Raw genomic sequence first — 26,292 nt, 5'->3', positions numbered from 1 at the left:
GAGGATATAAAGAAAATTTAAAGAATAAAGATTACTTAAAGCTATAACAGTTTTGAAGAATAGCCTATAATTTTTACAAAATTAGGAGTATATTCCAGAGTGATGAGGTCTGCTGTGCCACCATCCAGAGAAAGAAAAATAGTATAAGTGACTAAGCAGAATCTAAAATAAGAGAAAGGAGATTTTGTTCATATAATGACCTTAGGATTTTATATGTGGCATTTGAGCCCTTCTAAAAGTAACAACCTTAAGATGGTAGTTGTAGTAGAAAGATGACTGGATTGAGTGTCAAGAATCCTGAGATTTCTCTTCAGCTTTGAGTACATTATACCTAATTTGTTCTTGTCAATGTAAAATGAAATTGGCTCCTACTCTGCACATAAAACTGGATTTTGTATGTTAGATAAACTGATCTGTTTATCAAAGTTCATTGAAAAATATAAAAGACCATGTAAATATTAGGTATAAAGAGAATTATGCCCTTGGAAAATAAGTTTATAATTCTGAATTTTCCTGGATATAGAATCATGTGCTGTTAACTTTATGCCAATGAATTCCTGCCAAAAGAAAATTAGCATTAAAAAATTCATGCTTTTTTCGGGATCCCTGGGTGGCGCAGCGGTTTAGCGCCTGCCTTTGGCCCAGGGCACGATCCTGGAGACCCGGGATCGAATCCCACGTCAGGCTCCCGGTGCATGGAGCCTGCTTCTCCCTCTGCCTATGTCTCTGCCTCTCTCTCTCTCTGTGTGACTATCATAAATAAATAAAAATTAAAAAAAAAATTCATGCTTTTTGGAATTGATGTTATAATGGACAGGGTAGTGGTGGTTTAAGAAGAGAGCTGCTTAGGAAGACACAGGTGATAGATGGTTGATAGATTTGTTGTAAGAGGAAAGGAAGAGGTGATTTCTGATTTTGCCAACTGGCTAGATAATCATGCTGTTCAGAAGATCAAGTTTGTGGAGGCAGTCATGATCTTTAGGTGAAAATTGGTCTTCCACTGAGACATCCAAAAACCTATGTTGAGAAAGTCACTGGCATATACTAACAGAAGTAGTGGATGGAATGAGACCACTTGGAAAGGTATACTGTGAGAACAGTGTTTAGGAATTAGCTTTGAACAACTCCAGTATTTAAAGAGTGGGTGGAACAGAATGAGCCAGTGGGGGAAATGGTCATGGAATGATTAGAGTGATAGAAAGAAAACTAGGAGGTTATACCTGGAGAACCAAAGGAAAATATTTTAAGGAGAAAATGGTGAGTGTTGTTTATTGCTGCAAAATTGTCTAATAAGATGGACTCTAAAAAACATACATTGCATACAAACAACTTGGAGATTATTGGTGAGCACAACAGAAGTCACTTGAGAGAAGTGTTGGGGTAGAAAGCATTTTGAAATGGATTTGGGGTAAATGAGAGATGAAGAAGAGATAGCAGTTATAAACAACTTAATGAAGTTATTAGCTTCTAAAAGGAGAGGAGAATAATGAAGTCAAATAGAGAGGGATATTGTTTCAACCTATTATTTTTTAAAACTTTATTTGTTGTGCAAATATATCATGGTAAATAATACAAAATATGGATCAAAGAATGAAGTTTTATAGATCAAGCACCTGTGTAACCATCATCCAGGGTAAGAAATAGAATGTTGTTACTTAATTGCTTAGTGATTTTGAATTTCATATGAATAGAATTTTTGCTATATAGTCTTTTTTGTGTCTGGCTTCTTTTGATCTTTATGTCTGTGAGGTTCATCCATTTTATGATGTATGGCAGTGTTTCGTTATTTTTCTGTGGTGAATAGTATTCCATCGTTTCAGTATACCACTTGTCCACTTTCCTTTTGATGGACGTTTAGATTGATTCCAGCTTTTGGATCTTTGCAAATAATGCTGCTATGAAGATGGCTGGCTGGCTCAGTTGAAAAAGCATGCTATTCTTGAGCTTGGGGTTGTGAGTTTGAGCTCCATGTTGGGTGTAGAGATTACTTAAAGAAAACACAGTGCTGCTGTGAATATTCTTGTATTTGTCTCTTGGCATATATATTCTCTTTATTTTAATGAGTGTATACCTAGGGTAGAGCTACTTGGTCAAAGGGCATTGTATCTTCAATTTGGATATATATTGTCAAACTGTTTTCCAAAGTGGTTGTACTGATTTACATTCACTAGCAATAAATAAGTAATACTTTACATCCTGCCAATATTTGGTTTTGTCATTGTAATTTTAATCAATTCTTCCTTAGTTACAAATGAGATCGAGCCACTTTTCATATTTATTGATGACAGATTTATTTGGATGTCTTTTTTTTGAAGAGTTTTTCATGTCTCCAGCCTGTTTTTCTAATGACTTATCTTTTTCATATTGATTTTTAATTGTTACATGGATAAAATGAGTCCTTGTGGGATTATAATTATTAGAAGTCTCTTTTCCCCTGCTTTGGCTTACCTTTTGACTTTTCTGGCAAGGGTAGCTCATGCTTAGCAGTTCTTCATTTTAATATAATAGATAATATACTAGGATTTGTCAGCCTTTTATGTAGAGAGTTTTGGTGTTCTATTAAGTCTTTCCCTGGACCATGATGATGAAAGTGTGCTTCTACAGTATCCACTTGTGTTTTCCTAATTTTACCTTTGTCATTTACATCTAAAATTCCCTGGCACTGATTTATTTGAAAAATTTTAAAAGTAGGAGACTCTTCAGCATGTTTAAATGCTCATTGAAAATATCCAGTAGCATGGAAGGTATTGAAGATACAGGAAATAAATGATTAGAAAAAGGCTTCTGAGTTGGTGGAGGAGAATGGGATCCCAGAGCACAGATGGAGAAACTTACTCTGGACAGAAGGAAAGAAAAATGTTTGTAATAGGATGGAAGGAGAACAGTGTGGGACAGATGCACGCAGGTCTTTGGCAACAGGAAATTCCTAGTTTCCCTATGCAGTCTGAGACAGATTATCTGCTGAGTAAGGAGAGATTGGATGGAGCCAAGGCTTGGAGAAAGCTAAAGAAAGTCATTGAAGAAATTATGGATGAAGTTCCAGAAAATAGAGTGAATTTGCTGTGTAGTTTTGAGTGTCCAGTTGAGGTTTTTAGAGATAATTTGTAGAGGTACCAAGTCTGTATAATTGTGTGATATTCCTATAACAGTACTTGATTGCCATAGAATATACCAAGATAGTGAGTTGTTGATTTCATCTAGGATTGAGATTTTGTGAGATGGGTGCCATGCAGAGATCCCAAAGAAGATCAGAGACTGTAGATTTCTGGCAGAAGTTACTGAGATGATTGATCAAAGACCATAAGATGGAAGGAGTGTCAGTATATCATCTTATAGGGAGAAGGCAGGGGATCATTGGACCAGAGGGCCTAATGAAGTCAGATAATGGTTCATAATGGAAGTGATTGAGCAGACTTGATTGAGGATAAGATCATGATTTGAGAATAGAATGCTTGAATTAGTATTTTGTGAGATGCAATAGTTTTGTTCAGGAAAGATATCTTTCATAATGCTGATTATATAACAGATGCTTATTATTCACTGATGTGAATTGGAAGTTGCTTAGACAAGTACATATAATTCTCTTGTAGTGAACCATATGCCTGCTGTTCACAGGTTATCAGAATTAAATTCCTAAATGTGAAGGAACGTAACTTTTTAAATAATTTATAAATTTATAGATAGAATATATCTATTTATAAAAATAGAATTTATACATATTAGAATTCTAGATTATATTTTATTTTTATATTTAATTAATCTTTGTAAAATATTTCTTTATGTGTCATTTACAGATGGTTTGTTCCTGGTATTAATATTCCCAAGTTCTCTAGTGAGAGTTTTTTAAAAAAAGTCTTACTTGTGCAGATCATTATAGGTATTGTTAAAAAAAAAATACTACTAGTTTTATAGTTTCAGCTTCCTGTTCACTTTCTTATAGATGATGTCTTCTAAATACTTTTTACTGAAAAACAACTTATAACAATTGTTACACTAAGAACATTAAAGAAGTGTAGTTGTTTTCAATTTGCTTCTTTGTGTCTTAATTGTAACACAGATACATCAAGAAATCTGGAATTTCATGAAATACACAGCACTGGGAATGAGCCGCCTCTGCTGATTATGATCGGCTACAGTGACGGAATGCAGGTCTGGAGCATTCCGGTAAGTCTGGAGAAGGTTGAATCCCTAGGATAGAATACTTGCCAGCTTGCTAGCTGATACGAAACCTGGTCATACTTTCTGTAAGGTCTCATCCATTTATTTCACAAGCAGTTGCTAAGAGGTTTCTGTGTAACACCAAACAAGGCACAAAGAATAAGGGGCAAGTGAGGGGCAGAGGGCCTGAAGATGATTTGTGACATCGGGCTGGGAATTGTGGGAATCACTTTATGTGCCAGATGTCATTCTTTCATCGTAATAACTCTCTTGAGTAGATATTATTATTATCCTTCCATTTTCCAGAAGAGTAAACAAGGTCACAGAAGGTTTTTTCTTTTCTTTTTTTAAGATTAGCAGTCATTTAAAAAAAAATCAGTGATTTGAATCATTCATGTGGTACAAAATTCTCGATTATGACAGTTTAGAAAACTCCCTCCCATCCTTGTTCCCCATTTCTCCTTGAGGCAACCAGGATTTCTAGTTTCTTTCGGATCCTTATAACTGTGTTTTCTGCAAAAAGAAACATAAATAAATTTGTTTCTGCCACCTTTCCCTCCTTAACAGGTGGGAGCATGTACAGCTTAGTCTGTACCTTGCTGAGTTTTACTCATGATGTCAGTATTCAGAGAGCTTCTTTATTGAATTTTATAGCTGTGTATAATTCCATTATTTGGCTTTTCCTTAATTTATGTAGTTTGTTCCCTAGATTGAAAAAACTTGAATGTGTCTTCCCCCACCCCACTGTTAGACATAATGTTGCAATACATGAGTTTGAGCAAAGATTATTTTATATCTGTGTATTTTATAAAATAAATTTCAATTTTGATAAATGTTTAAAATTGCCTAATACTGGTCCCAGTTTGCCTCTTAAATTCTACATGTTCTTTGGGATGACCAAAAATAAAATGTCCTAAAAGAGGAAGAGGCTTGGTAGGATCACAGCTGAGTGAACTGTAGTACAGATTGCATACTTTGGCTTGTGCTTACATTCCGGCCTAAATATCATCTCTCTCCAGTAGATGGTGGGGGGAAGGGGAACTTCTGTTGTGTGGTTCTTTTGCTGTTGGAGGCTTAAGGCCAATACACAGAGTTTTAATTTGAACCTTTATTAAATTCATTCACCAAATAGTTTGAAGCCCTTTGTGTATGTGTTTCAGCTAGAATTTCCCCTCTCTTTTTGTAATATTCTTAAAAGATTTATAGGAAAAAATAGTATATTATGTCAAATTTAAAGGACTTCAGGATGTTCTTGAGTACAGAATTTGGCTACAGTGGCATAAAGGTGATTAAGTAATGACCACCTTGGACTTCATAATTTAATATTTTAAGTACAAAGATATTCTTTGGTAAATCACTAATGATGAACTTTGGTCTTTCATCTAATCATATAATTCTGTATGATATTATTAGTTATTTAGGGTTAGGGGTTTTATATTTCTTTTTTTTAATGATTAGCTTTATTTTGTAGAAGTAGAAGAATTCTGCTAATATGTCACGAAATGAGTGTCCTCTTTCTTTTGCCTTTTGGAATGTGTAGTTGACATTTTTCATGGCCCTTCAGCACTGTTTGTAATTTAAGTATCATGTTGAAGGCATGGACAAAGGACTTAAAATTAGGCAGTGTTCTTTTTTTCCCCCATCAAGAGAAATATTTCTAGGTTGTGATCAGGGGAAGAGATTTTGTAAATATAACTTTTTCTTATTAATAGATACAGTATCTTGATCCATTACACTGTTTGTTGACAGACTTGAAGGCAGAGGGGAAGCTAGAGTTTTAACAAGAAGGTTGAGCCTATGTGATTAAGGGTGTTCACTGAATCAAGCACATTCCTTGGGTGGTGCTCAGGCTACCCACTTGTTCTGGTTATAATTAGAGGTAACACTCTTAATAGTTTTAGAGTTAACTTGTGTTTAGCTCTCAGTAACTTAAAGGTCTTCTGAGTAATTTAAATTACTTCTTTAAAGTAATTCTTATGCACAGATTGTATTCTGAGAGACTCAAATAATCTTTTCTTCATGCAATGTTCATTAGCTAGTTGTTTACTATTGTAGTATTATAGCTCTGTGAGGACTGTTTCAAGAATTTTAGAAGGCAGTTTGGGAAAATAAGAACCTTTTGTTGTTCTCTTACTGTGTTCAAAGCGTTTTATATGCACATCATCTCATCTGTTGTATGCTGTGAGGTAGAAGTTATCCTATTTTATAAGTGGTAGCATCATACCTCTCTTTTAAGAGGTGAAGTTGGAATTCGAACCCAGTTCTATCTGACTTCAAATTGAAAGCCTATGATATCAGAGCTGTACTTCATTTCTCTTCAAATGTGATGGCATAAGAAATGCCATGCAAAGACTTTGGCAGTTCAATTTAAGTTTTCATTTTAAAAGGTTATGATATGTGCCTTCAGCTATTCATCTTTTATAGAGTACTGTGACTGTTACCCATTACTAACTAAACCCTTCCAAAACTTGTTTATCACTAGTCAGTTATTCAGTAATCATTTAAGTGTTACCATGTGCTAGACAGTAGGGAGCTTATGTTGGTCAACCTAGAAATAATCCTGGCTCTTAGGGATCTTTGCAGACCATAAATCATATTTGCTTTTGAGTAAGTGTGAGTGGGCAGAGAGTCAATCCCTGTCCAAGCCATAGCTTACTTTTTTGCTTCAAGTTTGTGAACAGAGTTTTCTCCTGTTGATTTTATATAACCTTTGAGTCTCCGGTTAAGAAAGTAAACACATCCTGGTTACACATTTAAAAAGTTGTCTATGAGTTGCACAAATTTGAACAAGGCCTAGGTGGTATCTTAATGTTATAGTTAAGTGGAGTTAGCTCAGAAGCAGAATTGCCCAGATGTAGTTGCTCAACTACCCAGTTCCCACCACTTTGTATATAGACGAGGTGGCTGTAGGAAGAAAACACCAGTTTTCCTAGCTTTCCCAAGCTGTCAAGCCCCTTCTTTCAACACATCTGATGTAACATAAGAAAGCATGATTATTTGTTGATGTTCTGGATAAACGGGCTCTTTTCCCACTCATGCCTAACAATCTCATTGCCTCTTTTTGGTGATATAAATATAGATTCTCTTGCTTAAAATCCTTAACTTAAAAAAAAATCAAGATTGTACATGGATTAAAAATCAAATAGTTTTGTGTGATTCATATGAAAAAAATAAGCAGTTCTGTACTCTTCCTTTCACAATTCTTTAATTCTATTAGCTGTTATCTCAGTATTTATTTCATTCATTTTAATATGTCATACTTACATTATTGGTTTTTCTTTTCTCTCAGTCTTATACATTGAGTGACTTGGTGCCGTGAACTATGAGGACTTAAAAGGTGTTCACTTTGGGTCTTTTGGGTGGCTAGTTGGTTAAGTGTCCGATTCTTGATCTTAGCTCAGGTCTTGATTTCAGGGTCATGAGTTCAAGTCCTGTGTTGGGCTCCCTGCTGGGCATAGAGCCTATTTAAGAAAAAAAAAAAGAAAAAAAAAGGTGTTCATTTTTTCAGTACATATCTGGGATAAGGTATGTATTTTGAGCAAAACAGATACCATGTTTGCTGTAATGGAGCTAGTAGGAAAGATGGATTTAAATAAAAATAAACTAATACACAACTTAAATTGTGATAAGAATAATTGTGAAATGTAAAAAGAATAAGAGATTGTAATAATAAGTAAGTGGCATAGAAGTTAAGATTTAGCTAGGGTAGGCTTAGAATAACAAACTCTGAGGTGGAAAGTCAGTGGCTCTGAGGTGGAAATGTTCTGTCCTCTATGGTTGGACATTGATTTAGATTTCTTAAGTTTTTTTTCTTCTTAAAGAATATTGAGATAAATATCTTTATGATCATGTGATTTGGAAAGATCAATAAAAGTAGATACACCAAGGCTCTTGATAGATTGGCCAAATTGCATTCTTGTAAAGCCATGCCACTTATACTTACCCCATTTATTTATTAATTCATTCACTCAGTGAAGATTTATTGATTGCCTTTTACAAGCCAGGTCCTATATAAGGTGCTGGGAAAACAACAATGAGCAAAACAAAATCATTTTTCTTGGGGAATTTCCATTCTGGGTAGGTGGAGAAGATGGTAATAAACACATAGCAGGCTAGCTGGTGGTAAGTGGTAGGGTAGGGTGGTTGATATTGTGGTGGATTGCTATATTATACAGGATGGTCTGGGAAAGCCTAAAGATCCTTTGAGCAGAAATGCTGAGGAGTGATCCTTCTGGGTATTTGAGGGAAGAGCATTCAAATCCATTATTCTGTGCTAGGATTATGTTTCCTGTATTCAAGAACAGCAAGGAGGCAGTTCAGCTGAAGGTGGGTGGGCAAGGTGAAGAATGCTAGGGGATGATGCCTGAGAGGTGGGTAGTGGGCTAGAGCTTGGTCAACCACAGACTTCAAAAATTGTAAACACAGAGCAAATTTGAAACAATTTTACAGTGAAAAACATGTATATCCACTACCTAGATTGAACCATTACAATTTTACTATACTTTATTTCATATCTGTCTTATTCAATGCATTTCAAAGTCAGTTGCAAACATCAGTAGACTTTCCTCCAACTACTTTTGGACACATATCATTAACTAGCATTCCACATTTGATTAGTTTTTGTTAAAATATACATACAATTAGATACCCAAATCTTAATATGTCAGTTTCCTAGGCTTTGACAAATGCATACACCTAGGTAACCCAGATCTCTGTCAAGATAGAACATGCTTATCACTGAGGAAATTTCCCCTCATTCCTATTCCCAGTGAATTTTTCTTCTGTCTCGTGCAGAGGCAACCACTGTTCTTGTGTTTTCCCACTACTCCAGATTAGTGTTGCCTGTTTTAGGACTTCCTGTGCTATTATACTATATGCATTTTTTATGTGTAAGGCTTCCTTCACTCAGCATGTTTGTGAGATTCACCCATGTTTGTTCCTTTTTATTGCTGAATAATATTCAATTGTGTGAATATACCATAGTTTATCCCTTCTCCTAATGATGATAGCTGGGCTGTCTACAGCCCTTGCCTTTTCTTTTTTATTTTATTTTATTTATTTTTTTATTTTTTTATTTTTTTTTATTTTGTATTTTTATTTTTTTGCCCTTGCCTTTTCTGATTGAAGATGCTGTGAAGATATTCTGTCAGTCTTTTTGTAAAGTGGTAAGTATCTACACATGGAGTTGCAGGTTTGTGGGGTAGAAATGTGGTTAGTTTTATAGCAAACGTCCAAACCTTTTTCCAAAGTAGCTGTGCCATCTTATATTTCCCCCTGCAGTGAATGAGTTGTTCTCTAACCTCATCAACATTTGGTGTTGTCCATCTTTTTAATTTTAGCCATTCTGATAAGTGGTACCTGGTGATGACTATTAATGTTGGAAAACTTTTTCATGTTTTGTTGGCTAATTAGAATATCTTTTAGGAATGATGTGTACACTTTTTTTGTTCACGAGAAACATTGAGTTGTAGAAGCCATTTGAGGACTTTGAACAGATTAGATGGTGATTTGTCTAACAAAAGTAGTAAAGGTATGATAAGGAGCAAATATGAGTAGAAGGATAGTGAGTTTGGTTTTAAGTTTGTGGCCATTGGATGGCTGGTGCTGGTCCACAAACTGATCAGAGTGAGTGTTTGTTGTTGTAAGCAACAAAATAAGTACAGAAAACGAGAGTAAGCTTTTAGACATTGGTAGCTATTTGCGAGTTGCACATCATCCAAATATGATTTGTTGCACAAACAGAAGTATCTGTTTGTACCAGAATGGAAATTAAAAAATAAATAATCAGGCATTCATAACATTATTTGACAAATACCATCAATATAACATCTAGGTAGAGGAGGAGTTTATGACAATGGGTATGTTTTAGGCGTCCTGTAGTCATGTGGTATTTCATTTAACACAGACAATAGTAATTTTTATGATTATTAACATTCATTTTAGTAGCTATATGCTCTCAGGATGGAGAATGAGATACAGAAGTTTCAGGGAGGAAAATTGAAATGCAGGATGAGGACTTGAATTTATTAATCTTTCAGCCTGTATGAACTCACTAAATATCTTTGAGTGACAGAGATAGATTCTAAAATCCATATATATTTCTATTTATTTATTTATTTATTTATTTATTTATTTATTTATTTATTTATTTATTTATACATACGACTTTATTTATTTATTCATGAGAGAGAGACAGAGACAGAAGCAGACACACAGGCAGAGGGAGAAGCAGACTCCCTGCAGGGAGCCCGATGTGGGTCCCTGAACCGAAGGCAGACCCTCAACTGCTGAGCCACTGAGGTGTCCCTCAAAATCCATATTTATTAAAGATTTATCTTGCCATGACAGTGAGATGGATAGAGAATAAGGAGAAAAGCAAAGGTTATAAGGCTAGTTAGGAGTCAGTTTCAACATTGTCCAGTTGTGGGATGTTGTGAAACTATACTAAGTTTGTTGTGGTGGTATCTGATAAGACATTAAGAGGAGCGGAGAAAGAGTCAAAGATGTTCCCATGGTTTAGACCTGAGGCTGGTGCTACCTGGTATGTAAGATGCCATAGTTTTAGAAAAAATATAATTTTATTATTAGACTTAGACTTATGTTAAAAATTATATAAGGCAAAAATTACATTGCACAATATACATAATAAAGAATTCTCATTTAAAATTTTCAGCAGGTATGAAATCCAAGATAGACCTTTATAAGAGTCCTGATAGTTTTCCCTACTTTTTTTTTTTTTATTTATTTATGATAGTCACAGAGAGAGAGAGAGAGAGAGGCAGAGACATAGGCAGAGGGAGAAGCAGGCTCCATGCACCAGGAGCCTGATGTGGGATTCGATCCCAGGTCTCCAGGATCGCGCCCTGGGCCAAAGGCAGGCGCCAAACCGCTGAGCCACCCAGAGATCCCTCCCTACTTTTTTTTGCTATGTGTTTAAATGGCTACTTAGTTTTATGATCCTCTTTTGAAGTTTTTAATATCTTAAAAAATCTTGAAAATTTATTCATTGCAACACCTAGAAGATGATAGTTGCATAGCATGAAAGAGCATATTGATTTAATTTCAAAATTTTTTTTTCATATTTCAAGTTTTTGTTTTTTTTTTGTTCTGCCCATGCAACTTTATTGGTCCAAGCTCAGAAGTTGTTAACAGTGACACTGATGCCCCTACACCCAGCCAACAAGAAATCTAGGGCAATGTGACCATCCATCACTATTCATCCCAATAGGATTCGACTGATCTGTATTCCATCTAGGGACATACATTGTATTACCAGTAACATTTGCCAAACTTAGAGATAGCTATTATTCCGGCTTTCTGATTTGTGCAATTTAAAAAAAATTGTTTTTTATTGGAGTTCAATTTGCCAACATATAGCATAACACCCAGTGCTCATGCCGTCAAGTGCCCCCCTCAGTGCCCGTCACCTAGTCACCCCAACCCCCCGCACACCTCCCTTTCCACCACCCTTTATTCATTTCCCAGAGTTAGGAGTCTCTCATGTTCTGTCACCCTCTCTGATATTTCCCATTTTCTCTCCTTTCCCCTTTATTCCCTTTCACTATTTTTTTATGTTTTTTTTTAAGATTTTTAAAAAATTTTATTTATTTATGATAGTCACACACAGAGAGAGAAAGAGAGGCAGAGACACAGGCAGAGGGAGAAGCAGGCTCCATGCACCGGGAGCCCGATGTGGGATTCGATCCTGGGTCTCCAGGATCGCGCCCTGGGCCAAAGGCAGGCACCAAACCACCGCGCCACCCAGGGATCCCATTTTTTTAAAAGATTTTATTTATTTATTCATGAGAGACACACAGAGAGAGGCAGAGACACAGGCAGAGGGAGAAGCAGGCTCCATGCAGGGAGTCTGACGTGGGACTCAGTCCCAGGTCTACAGGATCACACCCTGGGCTGAAGGCAGCGCTAAACTGCTGAGCCACCCAGGCTGCCCCTATTTTTTAATATTTCCTGAATGAATGAGACCATATAATTTTGTCCTTCTCCGATTGATTTACTTCACTCAGCATAATACCCTCCAGTTCCATCCATGTCGAAGCAAATGGTGGGTATTTGTCATTTCTAATGGCTGAGTAATATTCCATTGTATACATAGACCACATCTTCTTTATCCACTCATCTTTCGATGGACACCGAGGCTCCTTCCACAGTTTGGCTATTGTGGACATTGCTGCTATAAACATTGGGGTGCAGGTGTCTCGGCGTTTCACTGCATCTGTATCTTTGATTTTTTTTTTTTTTTACGATTTTATTTATTTATTTGAGAGAGAGCAAGCAAGAGAGCACAAGCAGGGGGAGTACAAGAGGGCTGAGGGAGAAGCAGGCTTCCTGCTCAGCGCTTGATGTGGGGCTCCCTTCCAGGACTCTGGAATCATGAGCTGAGCTGTAGGTGGACACCTAACTGACTGAGCGACTCAGGCACCCCATGTGTCAAGTTTTAATTTAAATTCTAGTTAGTTAACATATGGTGTAATATTAGTTTCAAGAGTAGAACTTAATGATTCATTGCTTACACATAACACCTGGTGCTCATCACAAGAGCCCTCCTTAATACCCCTCACTCAGTTAATCCGTCTCCCTGCCCACTTCCCCTCCAGCTCCAGGAAAGCACTCCAAATGTTAACTCATTATATTTTAGGTTCAATAAGTTAACATTTTGGGGGACAAAAAGTTAACTTTTGGAGCACTTTCTTGAAGCTCTGACTGTACTTCAAAGATAGGACACTAGGTGTCACTAACACATTGCATTAAGAAAACTGCAGCTGTTCCCCTGAAAGTATTTGCCCTAAAGCTTTTCGTGTATGTAGCTTTTACACTATAGCTTTAGAGAAACGTGCAAGGGCATATTTGAGGTAAATACCAATTAGTCTATTATTTATTAGAAGTTGAGTGCCAATAGATCTTGCCATGTCAAGATTGCTAGCCAGGAAACAATTTTTATGAGTTTCATTTGGGAGCATTATAAAGTCTGTGATTTGGGTTAACTGGCAAGCAGAGGAAGTTTGGGGACCTGAATCAAAAAATTGTGTTCATTGAGAACAGGGCCTTATTTTGTTTGGTCCAATCTCTTATTACTGGGGAGAAAAATAAAGGATGGCTCTTTAGTCATCTGTGGGGGAAGAGCTTAGGGTGTCATAAAGTGAATAAAAACAAAAATGAAAAATAATATTGAAATAACTTCCAGAATCCACCTGTATTAATGGAGAAAAGTACTTTCGTTTAGAGTGTGTTTCTTACTGTGTCACTTTAAAGAAATCTTGCATCTGAAATTTAATCTTTCCTTCTGTTTTAATAATGGCTTTATGTGACTTATTGATTTAATATACACACTCTTAGTTTGAAATTTATTATTGTAAATTAGAATCTTTCTTGTTTGAAATATTTTTGATGTTTTCTACTCTAAAGCAAAAGATATTCTTTGGACATAAGCAGACTTATGAGTTCATGGAAGGCAGTTTCTTTTTTTGTTATAAATTCTCTTGTTAAAAATTTCATTGAATATTTTAAGTGCACAGATCTTAAGTGTACAGATTGCATTTTTATATATGTATATAACCTCTATACATAACTCAGATTAAGATATAGAACATTTCCAGCAACTCTGAAGTCTTCCTCTTCCCTGTTAATATTGTCCTTCTTATAGCTCCAATAACCAGTATTCTGACTTCTGTCACCAGAGATTAGTTTTTCTGTTCTCGAACTTCATTAAAAAAATATGGTTGTAGATAATACAATCTGTATTTTTTTTATTTCTGGCTTCTTTCTCTTAGTAGAAAAGCTATGAGATTCTTTCATGTCTTGTGTGTAGCAGTAATTTGTTCTAATTATTTTCTGTGAAATATTTTATCACGAATACAACACATTTAAAAAAGTCCGTTATATAGCCAATAGTCATTTTTGTTGTTTCTGGTTTTTGAGTATTATGAATAAAGCTGTTCTTTTTTTTTTTTTTTTGAATAAAGCTGTTCTGAATGTTCTTATATATGTTTCTTTGTGAACTTATACTGCACACATTTTTCTTTTTTTTTAAAAAGATTTATTTATTTACTTATTTATGATAGACATAGAGAGAAAGAGAGAGGCAGAGACACAGGAGGAGGGAGAAGCAGGCTCCATGCCGGGAGCCCGATGCGGGACTCGATCCCGGGACTCCAGGATTGATTGCACCCTGGGCCAAAGGCAGGCGTCAAACCGCTGAGCCGTCCAGGGATCCCCCTGCACACATTTTTCAAAGGAATTTTATTTATCTACTTGAGAGAGTGAGTGAGTGAGAGAGCAGGAGTGGGGGCCGGGGGAGGCAAAAGAGAGGGAGAGTGGGGAGACTCCTTGGTGAGCAAGGAGCCCCACATGGGCCTTGATCCCAGGACCCTGAGATTGTGACCTGAGCCAAAGGCAGATGCTTAACCGATTGAGCCATCCAGGCATCCCTATTGCACCCACTTCTCTTGTATATATAGGCCTAGAGTAGATTTGCTGTGTCATAGTATAGGTGTATGTTTAACTTTAGTACATATAGCCAGTTTTCCAAAGCAGTTTTACCAATATGTAATGTATGAAAGTTTATTTGCTCTCTATTTCTCATTGGCTCTTGGTATTTACAGCTTTTAAAATTTTAACCATTCTGGTAGGTATGTACCAGTATCTCATTGTGGAGTATTGAAGATGCTTTTTATTTTGCGGTAATTTTAAACTTCTAGAAAAATTTACAAGGTACTTCTTGATTTACCAGTTAGGGACATTTTGCTCCATTTGCTGTATTATTCTCTCAGTGTTCTTATTCGTGCGGATTTTTTTCTGAACCATTTATCAGTAGGAGAAATCATGTACCCCTTTTCCATAAATAATTCGTTTTATATTTCCTAAGAATAAGCATATTATCTTATACAACCATTCCACTGTCAAAATCAGGACATTTATATTTGATAAAATACTATTATGCAATCTACAATCTATTTTCCAATTCATTGTTCGTCTTAATAGTCTCCTTTGTAGGTATTCTTACACTTTCACTTTTTTAAAAAAAATTTTATTTATGATAGTCACACAGAGAGAGAGAGAGAGGCAGAGACATAGGCAGAGGGAGAAGCAGGCTCCATGCACCTGGGAGTCCGACGTGGGATTCGATCCCGGGTCTCCAGGATCACACCCTGGGCCAAAGGCAGGCGCCAAACCGCTGCGCCACCCAGGGATCCCAACACTTTCACTTTTTAAAAAAAGATTTTATTTATTTATTCATGAGAGAAAGAGAGAGAGAGAAAGAGAGGCAGAGACACAGGGAGAGGGAGAAGCAGGCTCCATGCAGGGAGTCCGACATGGGACTAGATCCCAGATCTCCAGGATTACACCCTGGGCTGAAGGCGGTGCTAAACCGCTGAGCCACCTGGGCTGCCCACTTTTCACTTTCTTAATGTTGTCTTGATGACAGAAATCTGGATCAAATTTTAAGTGATTTACTCTGTTAATGCTTTTTGTATCCTTGTTTACTGTAAAGCTATGAAGATATTCTCCTATGTTTTCCTTTCAAAAATTTATTTATTAGAGAATTGGAGTGTGCAAGCTGGGGGAGGGGCCGAGGGGGGGAGAGAGAGAGAGAGAGAGAGCATCTCAAGGAGATTCTGCACCAAGCCCCAACATGGCGCTTGATCTCATCACCTGAGATCATGACCTGAGCTGAAGCCAAGAGTCAGTTGCTTAACCAACTGAGCCACCCAGGTGCCCTGAACTGTGGTCATATCTTAATGGTCTTAATATCTGGTACCAAGTACATTGGCCGTTATTTGGTTATATGCATATGATCATTTGTAAATGTATGTGTACATGCACACATATATATGTATATATGTTTAGTAAATGTGTTTCAAGATTTCAGTCTTTTGCTGAATATTTTCATCTAAGAGTGCTAGAGTCAATTTCAGAAAGACCCAAACTAAATTTCATAATTGTTTGCTGTTTGCTATATCCCATTCCGTTTCTAATTTATCCTTTATTCCTAAAATCTCTATTTTTATTAATTAATAGCACCATAATTTTTCCATTCAGCCACATTTAGGGTCTATGCCAAGTATTAGAGGATACAAATATAACTAAGACCTGAGCCTTGAGGAGCTCATATTCTACTTGTGTGAGATGTCACTACTTAATTGCAGTCTGTGTCAGTGCTTCTCAAATGGGAGTGCTTTTGCTCCCTAGGAGACATTTGGCCCTATTTGCAGACATTTTTTATTATCACGATTGGGAGTTGCTACTGGCATCTAGTGGGTAAAAGCCAGAGATGCTGTTAAGCATCCTACAATGTCCAGGACAACTTCCCATAACAAAGAATTGTCCTTCCAAAATGTCAGTAAGGCCGAGGGTGAGAAACTCTGGCCTGTGAAATCAGTGTTTCAATGGAGGGATGAATAGAGTGCTATAGAGCACTGAGTAGTGATGAGATGCCTGGGGGAGTCTTGATACTTGTGCTGCCTAGTGAAGTTTCATAATGTTAGTATACATAATAGCATCTGTAATTTGAATAATCAGAATATACCACACACATTATTTTATTTTTTCACACACATTATTTTAGACACATACCTATAAGTTTCTATTACCTTGTCAATTTAACTATTTTTTTAGAGATTATTTTACTTTAAAGTAATCTCTACACCCTCTGTGGGGCTCAAATTGTTTAGAACCATCCATGTTGTTGCACGTTGCAGTAGTTTGTATTTTTTATTTTATTACTGTGGTATATTCCATTGATTAACTATACCAGTTTGTTTATCTATTCTCATTTTGGTGGGCATTTGTGTTTCTATAATGAATGTAACTCCTGTGAACGTAATTGAAGATATATGTGCCCTGTTTTTCTTTTTTTGAGGGGGTATGGAGAGGTAGAGAAAGAAGTGGGGAGAAAGAATCTTAAGCAGGCTCCATGCCCAGCTTGGAGCCTGAGGCAGGGCTCAATCTCTCAACCCCGAAATCATGACCTGAGCTGAAATCAAGTCAGATGGTTAACTGACTGAGCCATCCAGGTGCCCCATATGTACTCTATATTTGAGTATGTACCTAGGAGCAGAAATGCTGGGTCACAGGTTAGACATATATTTAACTTGATTAGAAATTGCTTACAGTTTTTCAAAGAGGTTGTATCATTATACACTTCCATCTGCAATATCAGAGTTCTGGTTGCTCCATTTCCTGCTCCCATTGGTGTTGTCAGTCATTTTTTATCATCTTGTCAGTCTTACAAGTTTGTATGATATCTGTCTTACAGGAGAAAAAATCTTAGGCTTCTACTTAATATGATGTTTCTCTTAGCTATCCATTGCAAAACTATCTTCAGTCAACAGATTATATCAGGATAGGTTTACAATACCAACAAAATATGACAAACTCAGTCTTTTAGAAGTGGAAAAAGGCTGTAAGCCAAAATTGGCTTATCTGTAGCCCTGTTTTCTCTCTTTCCAACTGGACATGTATTCTGCACAAAATAAAATAACAAGTTAAAGGGAATCCAGTTTGTGTGTGTGAGTGATGATGAAGTGTTTATGACAGCTGCTAGGCTGACACTCTCTGTAATGGTGTTACATTGACTTCTGAACACCTTCCAGTCTGCCTCCAGGCATGTGTGTCTATGTAGTCTGAGTGGTTTTACATTAACATCCACCCTGAGTAAGATCTTTTGACTACAGAAGTGTTACTTGCAAATGGAAGATACCATTAGGGCTGCTTCAAAGCTTGGAATGGTATTTGGATTGGTGGTGCTGAAGTAGTGGCTGGGGTTTTGAAGTGTAATGTCTAAATCTGTGTTGCATAACCAAAGGAACATGTGAGTTTAAACTGCTTTTCTTTGATCTTCCGTTCAAAAATCAGGCTGAAGGGGAAAGGTGGAAGTTGCCTTAAAATACTCCTCTCTCTCTGTGCGAAAATTTGGGAGTATGAAAATATGATTACAAGTTCCATTCATTATTTGTGTTCTGTGGTTTTTATATTGTTCTTGAAACTCACTTCCTTCTTGCCTCAAGTTTTGTATTTTGAATTTAGTGTCAAGACCAAAATATAGACTCGGTTGCTGTCTGCTTTATGTGGTTAGCAAGTATCTGCTCTATAAGTTGTTAGTCCTCAAAAATATGTGTTTTAGGTGGTTTTTGTGGTTTGCATTTTTTTCTTGATGGCATACAGAGTAGGTTACAGAGATACTGACACTCTGACATTAACTGAGTCATTTGTGGTTAGTTAGGCAAAAATAAAACAAAAATGTTGTTCCTGTCTTCCTCCTAATGTTAGGAGCTATCAAAAGAATTCTGTTTTACTATTAGGAATACTTTCTTCGAACTGTGCTATCTAAAGTTTTTGAAATTGCTGGAACAGAGCTGTGACAGATAAAATAACGCCCTGGCAATGACTTGTTAGTGAAAAAAAGGCCTGAGTTTAAAAATGGTTTTGAATACAGTATATTAATAGGAGATTCTGATGCCTTGTTGGGCTGGTCATTTTGGGGGAATATTGTTCTTTGTGACCTTAGATCTAAAGTGAAAATATATCATCAAATTGGCTCACCAGGTGATTCTAGAGAGAGACTATCAGCTCTTATTAGAGATTGCTTTGAAGTTATAATAGTCACTCATGTAGCTGGTGTAGTCTTTTTGTTGCTTTTTAGTTGGATACTTCAGTATAAAATGATGTTTGTCACTCCTTTCCCTATCTCCCTTTAAAATTTTACTTTTCCTTTGTAATTAAAAAAATTATTGTTGTGACCTTTTAAGTTAAAAAAAATCATGAAGCAATCTTCTTTTTAAAGAATTTCATCATCAGTTCAGTTGTGTGGTCTGTTTGATTAGTACATATGTAACAATTAACAAAGCGATAACTATACATTTGTACATTTAAATAGGCTGAGTTCCTTTTGTTGTTTTAAAAAGTAAATTCCTTAGTATAAGACCTCATCACCTCTTCATTCTCACTCTTTATTTTTACCTTTTATCCTTATTTTTTTTGAGGGGGTTATCAGAGAAGGTTAAACTTTATTTGTGGAATTTCCACATTTTTCCATATCTGTATCTATATATAAATGAAAATTAGTAGACTTTATTTTTTTATAAGTTTACATAAGAATTTAGTAGAAAGTATAAAGAAATTCCTGCATTCCCCTTACTACCCCATTTGTCCCTGTTAACATCTTGCTTTAGTGTGGTACATTTGTTAAAACTAATGAACGCGGGATCCCTGGGTGGCGCAGCGGTTTAGCGCCTGCCTTTGGCCCACGGCGCGATCCTGGAGACCCGGGTTCGAATCCCACGTCAGGCTCCCGGTGCATGGAGCCTGCTTCTCCCTCTGCCTATGTCTCTGCCTCTCTCTCTCTCTCTCACTGTGTGCCTATCATAAATAAATAAAATAAAAAAAAAACTAATGAACGCATATTACTAAATTATTAATAAGTTTCTAGTTTACATTTTCTCCTTAATTAAAACTTTTTATTTTGTGTTACCTTTTTTTTTTTTTTAAAGATTTTATTTATTTATTCATGAGAGACAGAGAGGCAGAGACATAGGCAGAGGGAGAAGCAGACTTCCTTTGGGGAGCCTGATGTGGGACTCCATCCCAGGACTCCAGGAGCATGACCTGAGCTAAAGGCAGATGCTCCTCCACCATTGAGCCACCCAGGTGTCCTTGGTGTTACCTTTTTTTTTTTTTTTTGGTGTTACCTTTTAAGTTTATTTTTATTTTGTTTTTAAGATTTTACTTGTTTGAGAGAGAGCAAAAGAGAGAGAAAGAGAGAGAAGGAACAGGGGGAGAGGCAGAGGGAGAAGCACGCTCTTTCCTGAGCAGGGAGCCCAAGGTGTGTCTCAATCTTGGGACCCTGGGATCATGACCTGAGCCAAAGGCAGATGCTTAACCAACTGAGCCACCCAGGCGCCTTACCTTTTATGTTTAAAACTAGTGAAATGGGGGATCCCTGGGTGGCTCAGCGGTTTTGCGTCTGCCTTTGGCCCAGGGCGCGATCCTGGAGTCCCGGGATCGAGTCCCACGTCAGGCTCCCGGCATGGGCCTGCTTATCCCTCCTCCTGTGTCTCTGCCTCTCTCTCTCTCTATGTCTATCATGAATAAATAAATCTTTAAAAAAAAATAAAACTAGTGAAATGATGTTCTTTTTAAAAGGAACTTCATTTCAGTTTTGTCTACGGTTAGTGGATGTGGAACAATTAGAAAGATTGCTAGCTCTACATTTGCATATTCAAATGAGCTGTTTTTACGTCACAGTTGGTAAGAAAACTTGTTGCATGTAAAAACATTATATAAACACATGAAGGTTGGAATGAGTGTGGGATATTTGCCAGAGAGGCTTGGGGACTGCCTGGATCTTGAGTGAAAGTGAAAACTTAGTGCGCTAAAAACTGCTGCACAGATGGTATGCTCCTTTCCACTTTGGTGAGAGTCCTTTTATTGAGAGCTGTAAAACGTAAGAAATAATATATGGTGGGTTCAAGAATGAGTTGTATCAAATGTGTTTTATGATAGAATATTATAACAAATTTCCAGACATGAAGTGTTAATAATATGCTTTGAAAACAGTGGGGGCAAGTCAAATTTATGCTTAATATCCTTAAGATTGAATAATGAGGCTGATACAGATGCAGGTATTTATTCATCCATTCATTCAACAGGAATCTTCTTGAATTTAACTGTTTTATGTTGCATATTTTAAATACACCATTTAAATAATCACAGTTGCCTTTTTAGGTAGATGTATCTTCGCCCTTATTTTTATTTTTTTAAAGATTTTATTTATTTATTCATGAGAGACACACACACAGAGAGAGGCAGAGACACAGGCAGAAGGAGAAGCAGGCTGCATCCCAGGAGCCCGAGGTGGGACTCGATCCTGGGTCTCCAGGATCACGCCCTGTGCTGAAAGCGGCACTAAACTGCCGAGCCACCCGGGCTGCCCTTGCCCTTACTTTACAGCCAAACTCAGATTTAGCAAATTTGTATAGTTCTAATAAGTTATTTTCTACTAAATTTAAAACTAAAATAAACTTCTGGAATATTTGATGTTGTTGATTGGTGATATTTATAACTGATGATCTTGGCATATTGTATGTACTTGGCATTGTTGCCATAGGCCATGATTTTGGGAAAAATATAAAACTTCTAGTGTCCACGCTGTTGGCTGCTTTTACTCCCTCAGACTTCTTAGGTGGAACCAGAGCATTACTAACCTGGAGCACTCTGACATGAAAGATATTTTTTATTGAAAGTCAGGATATGCATGAGACAAACATGGGGAATACTTTTTCTTCTGTTGTCTTTCATGTCTGGTGTCTTGGTTTTCTTTTTCTTTCTTCTTTATACTTTTAAAGAATTTTAAATTTATTTATTCATGAGAGACGGAGAGAGAGAGAGAGAGGCAGAGACACAGGCAGAGGGAGAAACAGGCTCCACTCAAGGAGCCTGATGTGGGACTCAATCCTGGGACCACGGGATCATGCTCTGAGCCGAAAGTATGCTCAATGCTGAGCCACCTAGGCGTCCCTAATTTTTTTATTTTAAAGGTGAAAACTTGTTAAAGTATTTATCAAGAAAAAGCACTACTAATCATTATCTTTTGCTTGAACTGCTTGAGTTCTAGGGAAATATACAGTGATTTTTGTGTTTCCTATCTTAAACAGGGACTGAATTTGCTTGGAATGTTTGTATGAATTTTTACAAATCAGTATTTTCCACTCCAAGAGATGGATATCATGTTGCTGTAACTAAACCATTGTGTCTTAGTTTGGGGGAAAGGTTGCTCATTACTGGATTTGGAATTAAGATATGAAGTCGATTAGGTACAAAAAGTTCTACCTTTTTCTTGAAATGAGTTTTTGAATCTCATTTGTATTTTGAACTGTTTATCACAGATACATCTGGAAATCGAGAGTCCTCCAGGACAAAAGTCTTACATCATTTGGCCTGATGGAGGGACACTGTAATAAAGACTGCTTATATAGTTGGTTTGAGGCAGCATTGCTTTTCAGAGGAGACTTATCTGCATTTCATTCTCTGTGCATAATAGATTTAAATCCATAATCTCTTGGAATCAGGCAACTGTAGTGGGCAGGAGACTTTGACAGTCATTCATGGAATAGTATAACTACTGAATTCCGGTAAGCAAATGAAAAGGCATTCTATCAACCTCCTCAGTCATGAGGAAAATGCCAATTAAAACCACAATGACAGTTCCATTGAACACCTACCAGAATGATACAAACTGTTGGTGAGGATGTGGAGCAAGTAGAATTCTTTTACGTTGCTGGTGGAAGTGTAAATTTGTACAATCACTGTAGAAAACTATTTTATTGAAATCTACAAAATACACACATATGCCTAATATAGGAGCAATTCTACTGGTAGATCTATATCCAGAAGAAATACATATATATGTTTGCTAAACAAAATGTGCCAGAATATTCATTTTAAAAATGGTAAAATCATGGCTCTCATATGAGTATAAAATGGACACATATCATAGATTTTATTAATAAATAAAACTGATTAATAAATGAGGTATTTGGTAAGTCATTACAGCTGGTTCAAGGGAGAACCTGAAGAGTGGATTCAGGCAATTAGGGGAATACTTGAAATGAACTTACAAACTCGGTTAATATACTATTGAAACTAAAGTATACTGCCTGGAATCATCCTTTTTGTAGAGTGCAATTCAGTTTTATCTCTTTCAGACAAAATTAATTTGCATTTCTGTGGACAAGTCAGTAGCATTACTACTGGTTTTCTGTAACTTACGGTATTGCAAAATAACCCAGTCAAAACAAAGGTGGAGATGTCTATAGAATCCAATAACCCCAAAGGGTCCACTAGATGCTCTTGGTAATCCAATCAAAGGACATACAGTATTTTTTTTCTCACCTGAAAATTTTCACAACTTTTCCTAACATCATAAGAGCAAAAACCTCAAAACAACCCGAAGTCCACCAACAGTAAAATGAATAAATTGTAGTATTTTTCATGCAATGGAAATCTGTATAGCAACAAGAATAAAAAAGTACAATAAAAAAATACTCATATACTGTAATACAAATGAATTTCATGCACATGTAGTGTGCATAAGAATCCATTCATGAAAGAGTGCATACCTTGTGATTCTGTGCATAAAATTGAATGAGTAAAACTTACGTGTAATGTATTAGAAGTCAAGATAGTGGTTATGGTTATTCTTGAGTTGGGTTTGTGACTGGAAAGGGGTGTTGGAGGGACCCTCTGAGTATCTGTCATGTTCTGTTTCTTAATGATTGTACTGGTAACAGAGGTATATTAACATGGAAAATTCATTAAGCTATACATATATGTATATATATGATTTATGTGTTATTTCTGTGCCTGTTATCTTTCAACAAAGTTTGCTAAAAACAATCAACTGCAGACACAATTCTCCATTTGGCCAGTATCTAAAAGGGGGTTTGGAGGTATAAATATGTGTACTCTTGTCCTGATTCTGTGTCATTATAGAGCATTATTATTATTGTCCTTGGTATTCAATTGACTTCTGTTTTGTAGTCAGATCCCTTTGAAAAGTCATCACGATTGCAGAAACTAGTTGGGTTCTGAGGGCTTGATGACCTTCATTTGGTTTTAGAATTCTCTTAACAGTAGTTATAAAGCTCTCCCACAACTGTTATAGCCCTTTCTCTGTGTGTATTATTGTCTCGGCTGTTATAATTTCCTTTTGCCGTAGATTGAGTTGTGAGATTCTAAACTTGTATTCCCCCCTCCACTTTTTTGGTTTGGTATGTAATTTGCATATTTTCACCATGCGAAAGCTATTTTCTATGGTTGGAAAAGATTTTTTTCCTACAGTGTGAACAAATCATTCTTTGTTCTCCTTATTGTGCCTCCAAACTGGTACGTCCGGTTTATGCTCCAAACAACAAAAGTCTGTCATCAGAAATTAAAATGCCAGTAAGAACAAAGGCAGAGACCCATGAGGAACTCTTGGAGAGGTTTCCTCCCTGTTTGCTCCTCTCCCCAAGTTACCACCGTTGCCAGGAAGTTGGAACATTGCTTGGTACACCCCTTCCTTGTAGTTCTGCCCTTGTGTTTATTATTATTGTTGGTTTAAAAATGAACTTACAGCTCCTGGTAGTTTCTTGTCAGGACACATAAAATCCTCATCTCTGAGATTTTTTGCCATTTTCAATGAGCTATTTTCATGATATGTAAAAATCACTGTAAAAGCCTTTAAAAAAGTTAATCAGTTTTGACACTCATTTATTTGAGAGCAGAATTACCAGTGAACATAGTGTATAAAATTATTAGAGGCAATTGAAAGGGGCAGCTAAAGCCGAGCCCGTAAGGATTTAACCATCTTGTGTTCTTTCTAAAATGTGCATGTCTCATCTGCATATACTTTGTTGGCACTTCTGTTCTGAAATAGTATTCCAATGTAGCAGTTGTACCCACAATTTGGAGAGTTCCCTCCTCTCCAAAATTTGATGTTTGCTACTCACTTAGGATACTTTAGAATTATGCTTCTGACAATCTTGATTTGAACATATTCACAAATATATATAAATAGCAACAGAATGTTTCTTCATTCCCCTTCCCTTATGTTATAATTAAAGATTCTAGGATTTAGCTTAGAGGTAGAAAAGGATGGATAATAAATGCAGGATGTGTTTTGTAATCATTCCTAGTGTTTTTTTCTTACCTGTTCCTGTATATTTAAAGAGGGATTTAGAGTAGAAGCTTGGAATAGAATAGAGCATTTAGGTCTGTTTTGAAAGCTGTTATGCTGAGGAGCATGGTGTGTTCAGATTTCAAAATGTTTTTCAATGTCAGAGTAAGCTCTTGTGCATTGAATCCAGTGCTAACCAAAGTTTATCATACTGTGAGAGTGCCAAGGCAGGTTTGCCTTATTCTTTATTATTTAGTATAATTTAGTACATACCTCAGTTAAACATGATTAGACTTTTTTTTTTTTTTTAACTTGAAGATTTATTTCAGAGAACCAAAAGCCAAATGCTAGACCTGTGGCATATGACAGTAATAGTACAGAGCAGATTTTGTGTCAGAATACTATGATTTGTTGTAGATATGAGCTTACATTTGTTATAGTGAGAAGTGTTTCTTGTTGCTCTGAATTATAATTTCAGTGCAAATTCTACAGTATTGTTTTATAATTTTTTATTTTCTTGTTAGTAGAATAGTATGTATATTGAAGAAGAATATTACTTATCCATTCTTATATCTCTATTTTCATGGAGGTAGCAATAATAACTCCATAATATAATTGGATTATATTAGTGATATACCTTTCAGTGCAAATGTGCTTAAGATCAGATACTTAGATTTTATATGTTTAGATTTCAGAGAATGTATGACTCTTGCATTGGGTGGGAGGTTGAACAAAGTGACCTTTTGAAACTTGCTCTAGATTTTAAATTCTGTTCTCTAATAGTGAACTGTAAACTTAAGAGCTCCAATATGTAATGGCCATGTTTTTCATGTAGAAAATTAAAGTTCAAAAAGGAATTTGTAGAAGGCTCAATTCTTATCTTTTGCTATATTGAGTTTATGGCTTTGGTATATGTAATTGGTGATAGGTGGTGCTGTTGTTGCACAGTTAGTGTGAAGAGCCTAGCATTCCTTAAATCTTCTGTATCCCAAGTGTTGCAGAGGGATTTGCCATTGTGGTCAGTCAATGAGTTGTAATAATTTTTATAAGCAAAATGAATATGATAGCTCTTTAAGCATCATCATAATTTAACATTCAAAGAAACAAAATATTGATAGTTTTGCAGCTTTTAAATTCAGATAGAAGAAAAGCTGGAGATCTGAAAAAGTAGTTAAAGACATCTCTGCAGATTTACAGTGTAATATTGAAAGCTTTATAAGCCTTTTATCTTATATATATATTGTTGATATTGTAAACTGTTTGTTTGGCAGGCCTATTATAAAACTACCATCAGCATGTTTCCTCCATTGAATGTTTATCTTACTACACCTGTCGTCAGTTCTTGGGTATTTAGAACTAGTTTTATATATATATTTTTTGCCATTTTCCCTGTCTGATATCATGTATTCCATCAAACACTTGAGAATTATGAAAATGTATTGGGAGCTACATTACCACTTAAA

At 36.3% G+C, this 26,292-nt stretch overlaps 1 protein-coding gene across 14 annotated transcripts in view; it reads left to right on the top strand.

The window, feature by feature from the left end:
- Positions 1-26,292, top strand: part of BCAS3 (BCAS3 microtubule associated cell migration factor) — a 591,457-nt gene that overhangs the window by 24,103 nt on the left and 541,062 nt on the right. For all 14 annotated transcript variants that reach the window (XR_007413014.1, XR_007413013.1, XR_003133737.3 and 11 more), the window contains exon 5: positions 4,058-4,164. Coding sequence is in view for 11 of the 14 variants with exons in the window: in XM_025440686.3 (XP_025296471.1) it covers positions 4,058-4,164 (107 nt within the window). In the remaining 3 variants the exon portion in view is untranslated. The remainder of the gene's footprint in view (positions 1-4,057; positions 4,165-26,292) is intronic.

Source organism: Canis lupus, chromosome 9, assembly GCF_003254725.2.
Source record: "Canis lupus dingo isolate Sandy chromosome 9, ASM325472v2, whole genome shotgun sequence".
NCBI lineage: Eukaryota > Metazoa > Chordata > Mammalia > Carnivora > Canidae > Canis > Canis lupus.
Note: the sequence above shows the minus strand (reverse complement) of the source record. Positions and strands in the feature narration are given on the sequence as shown.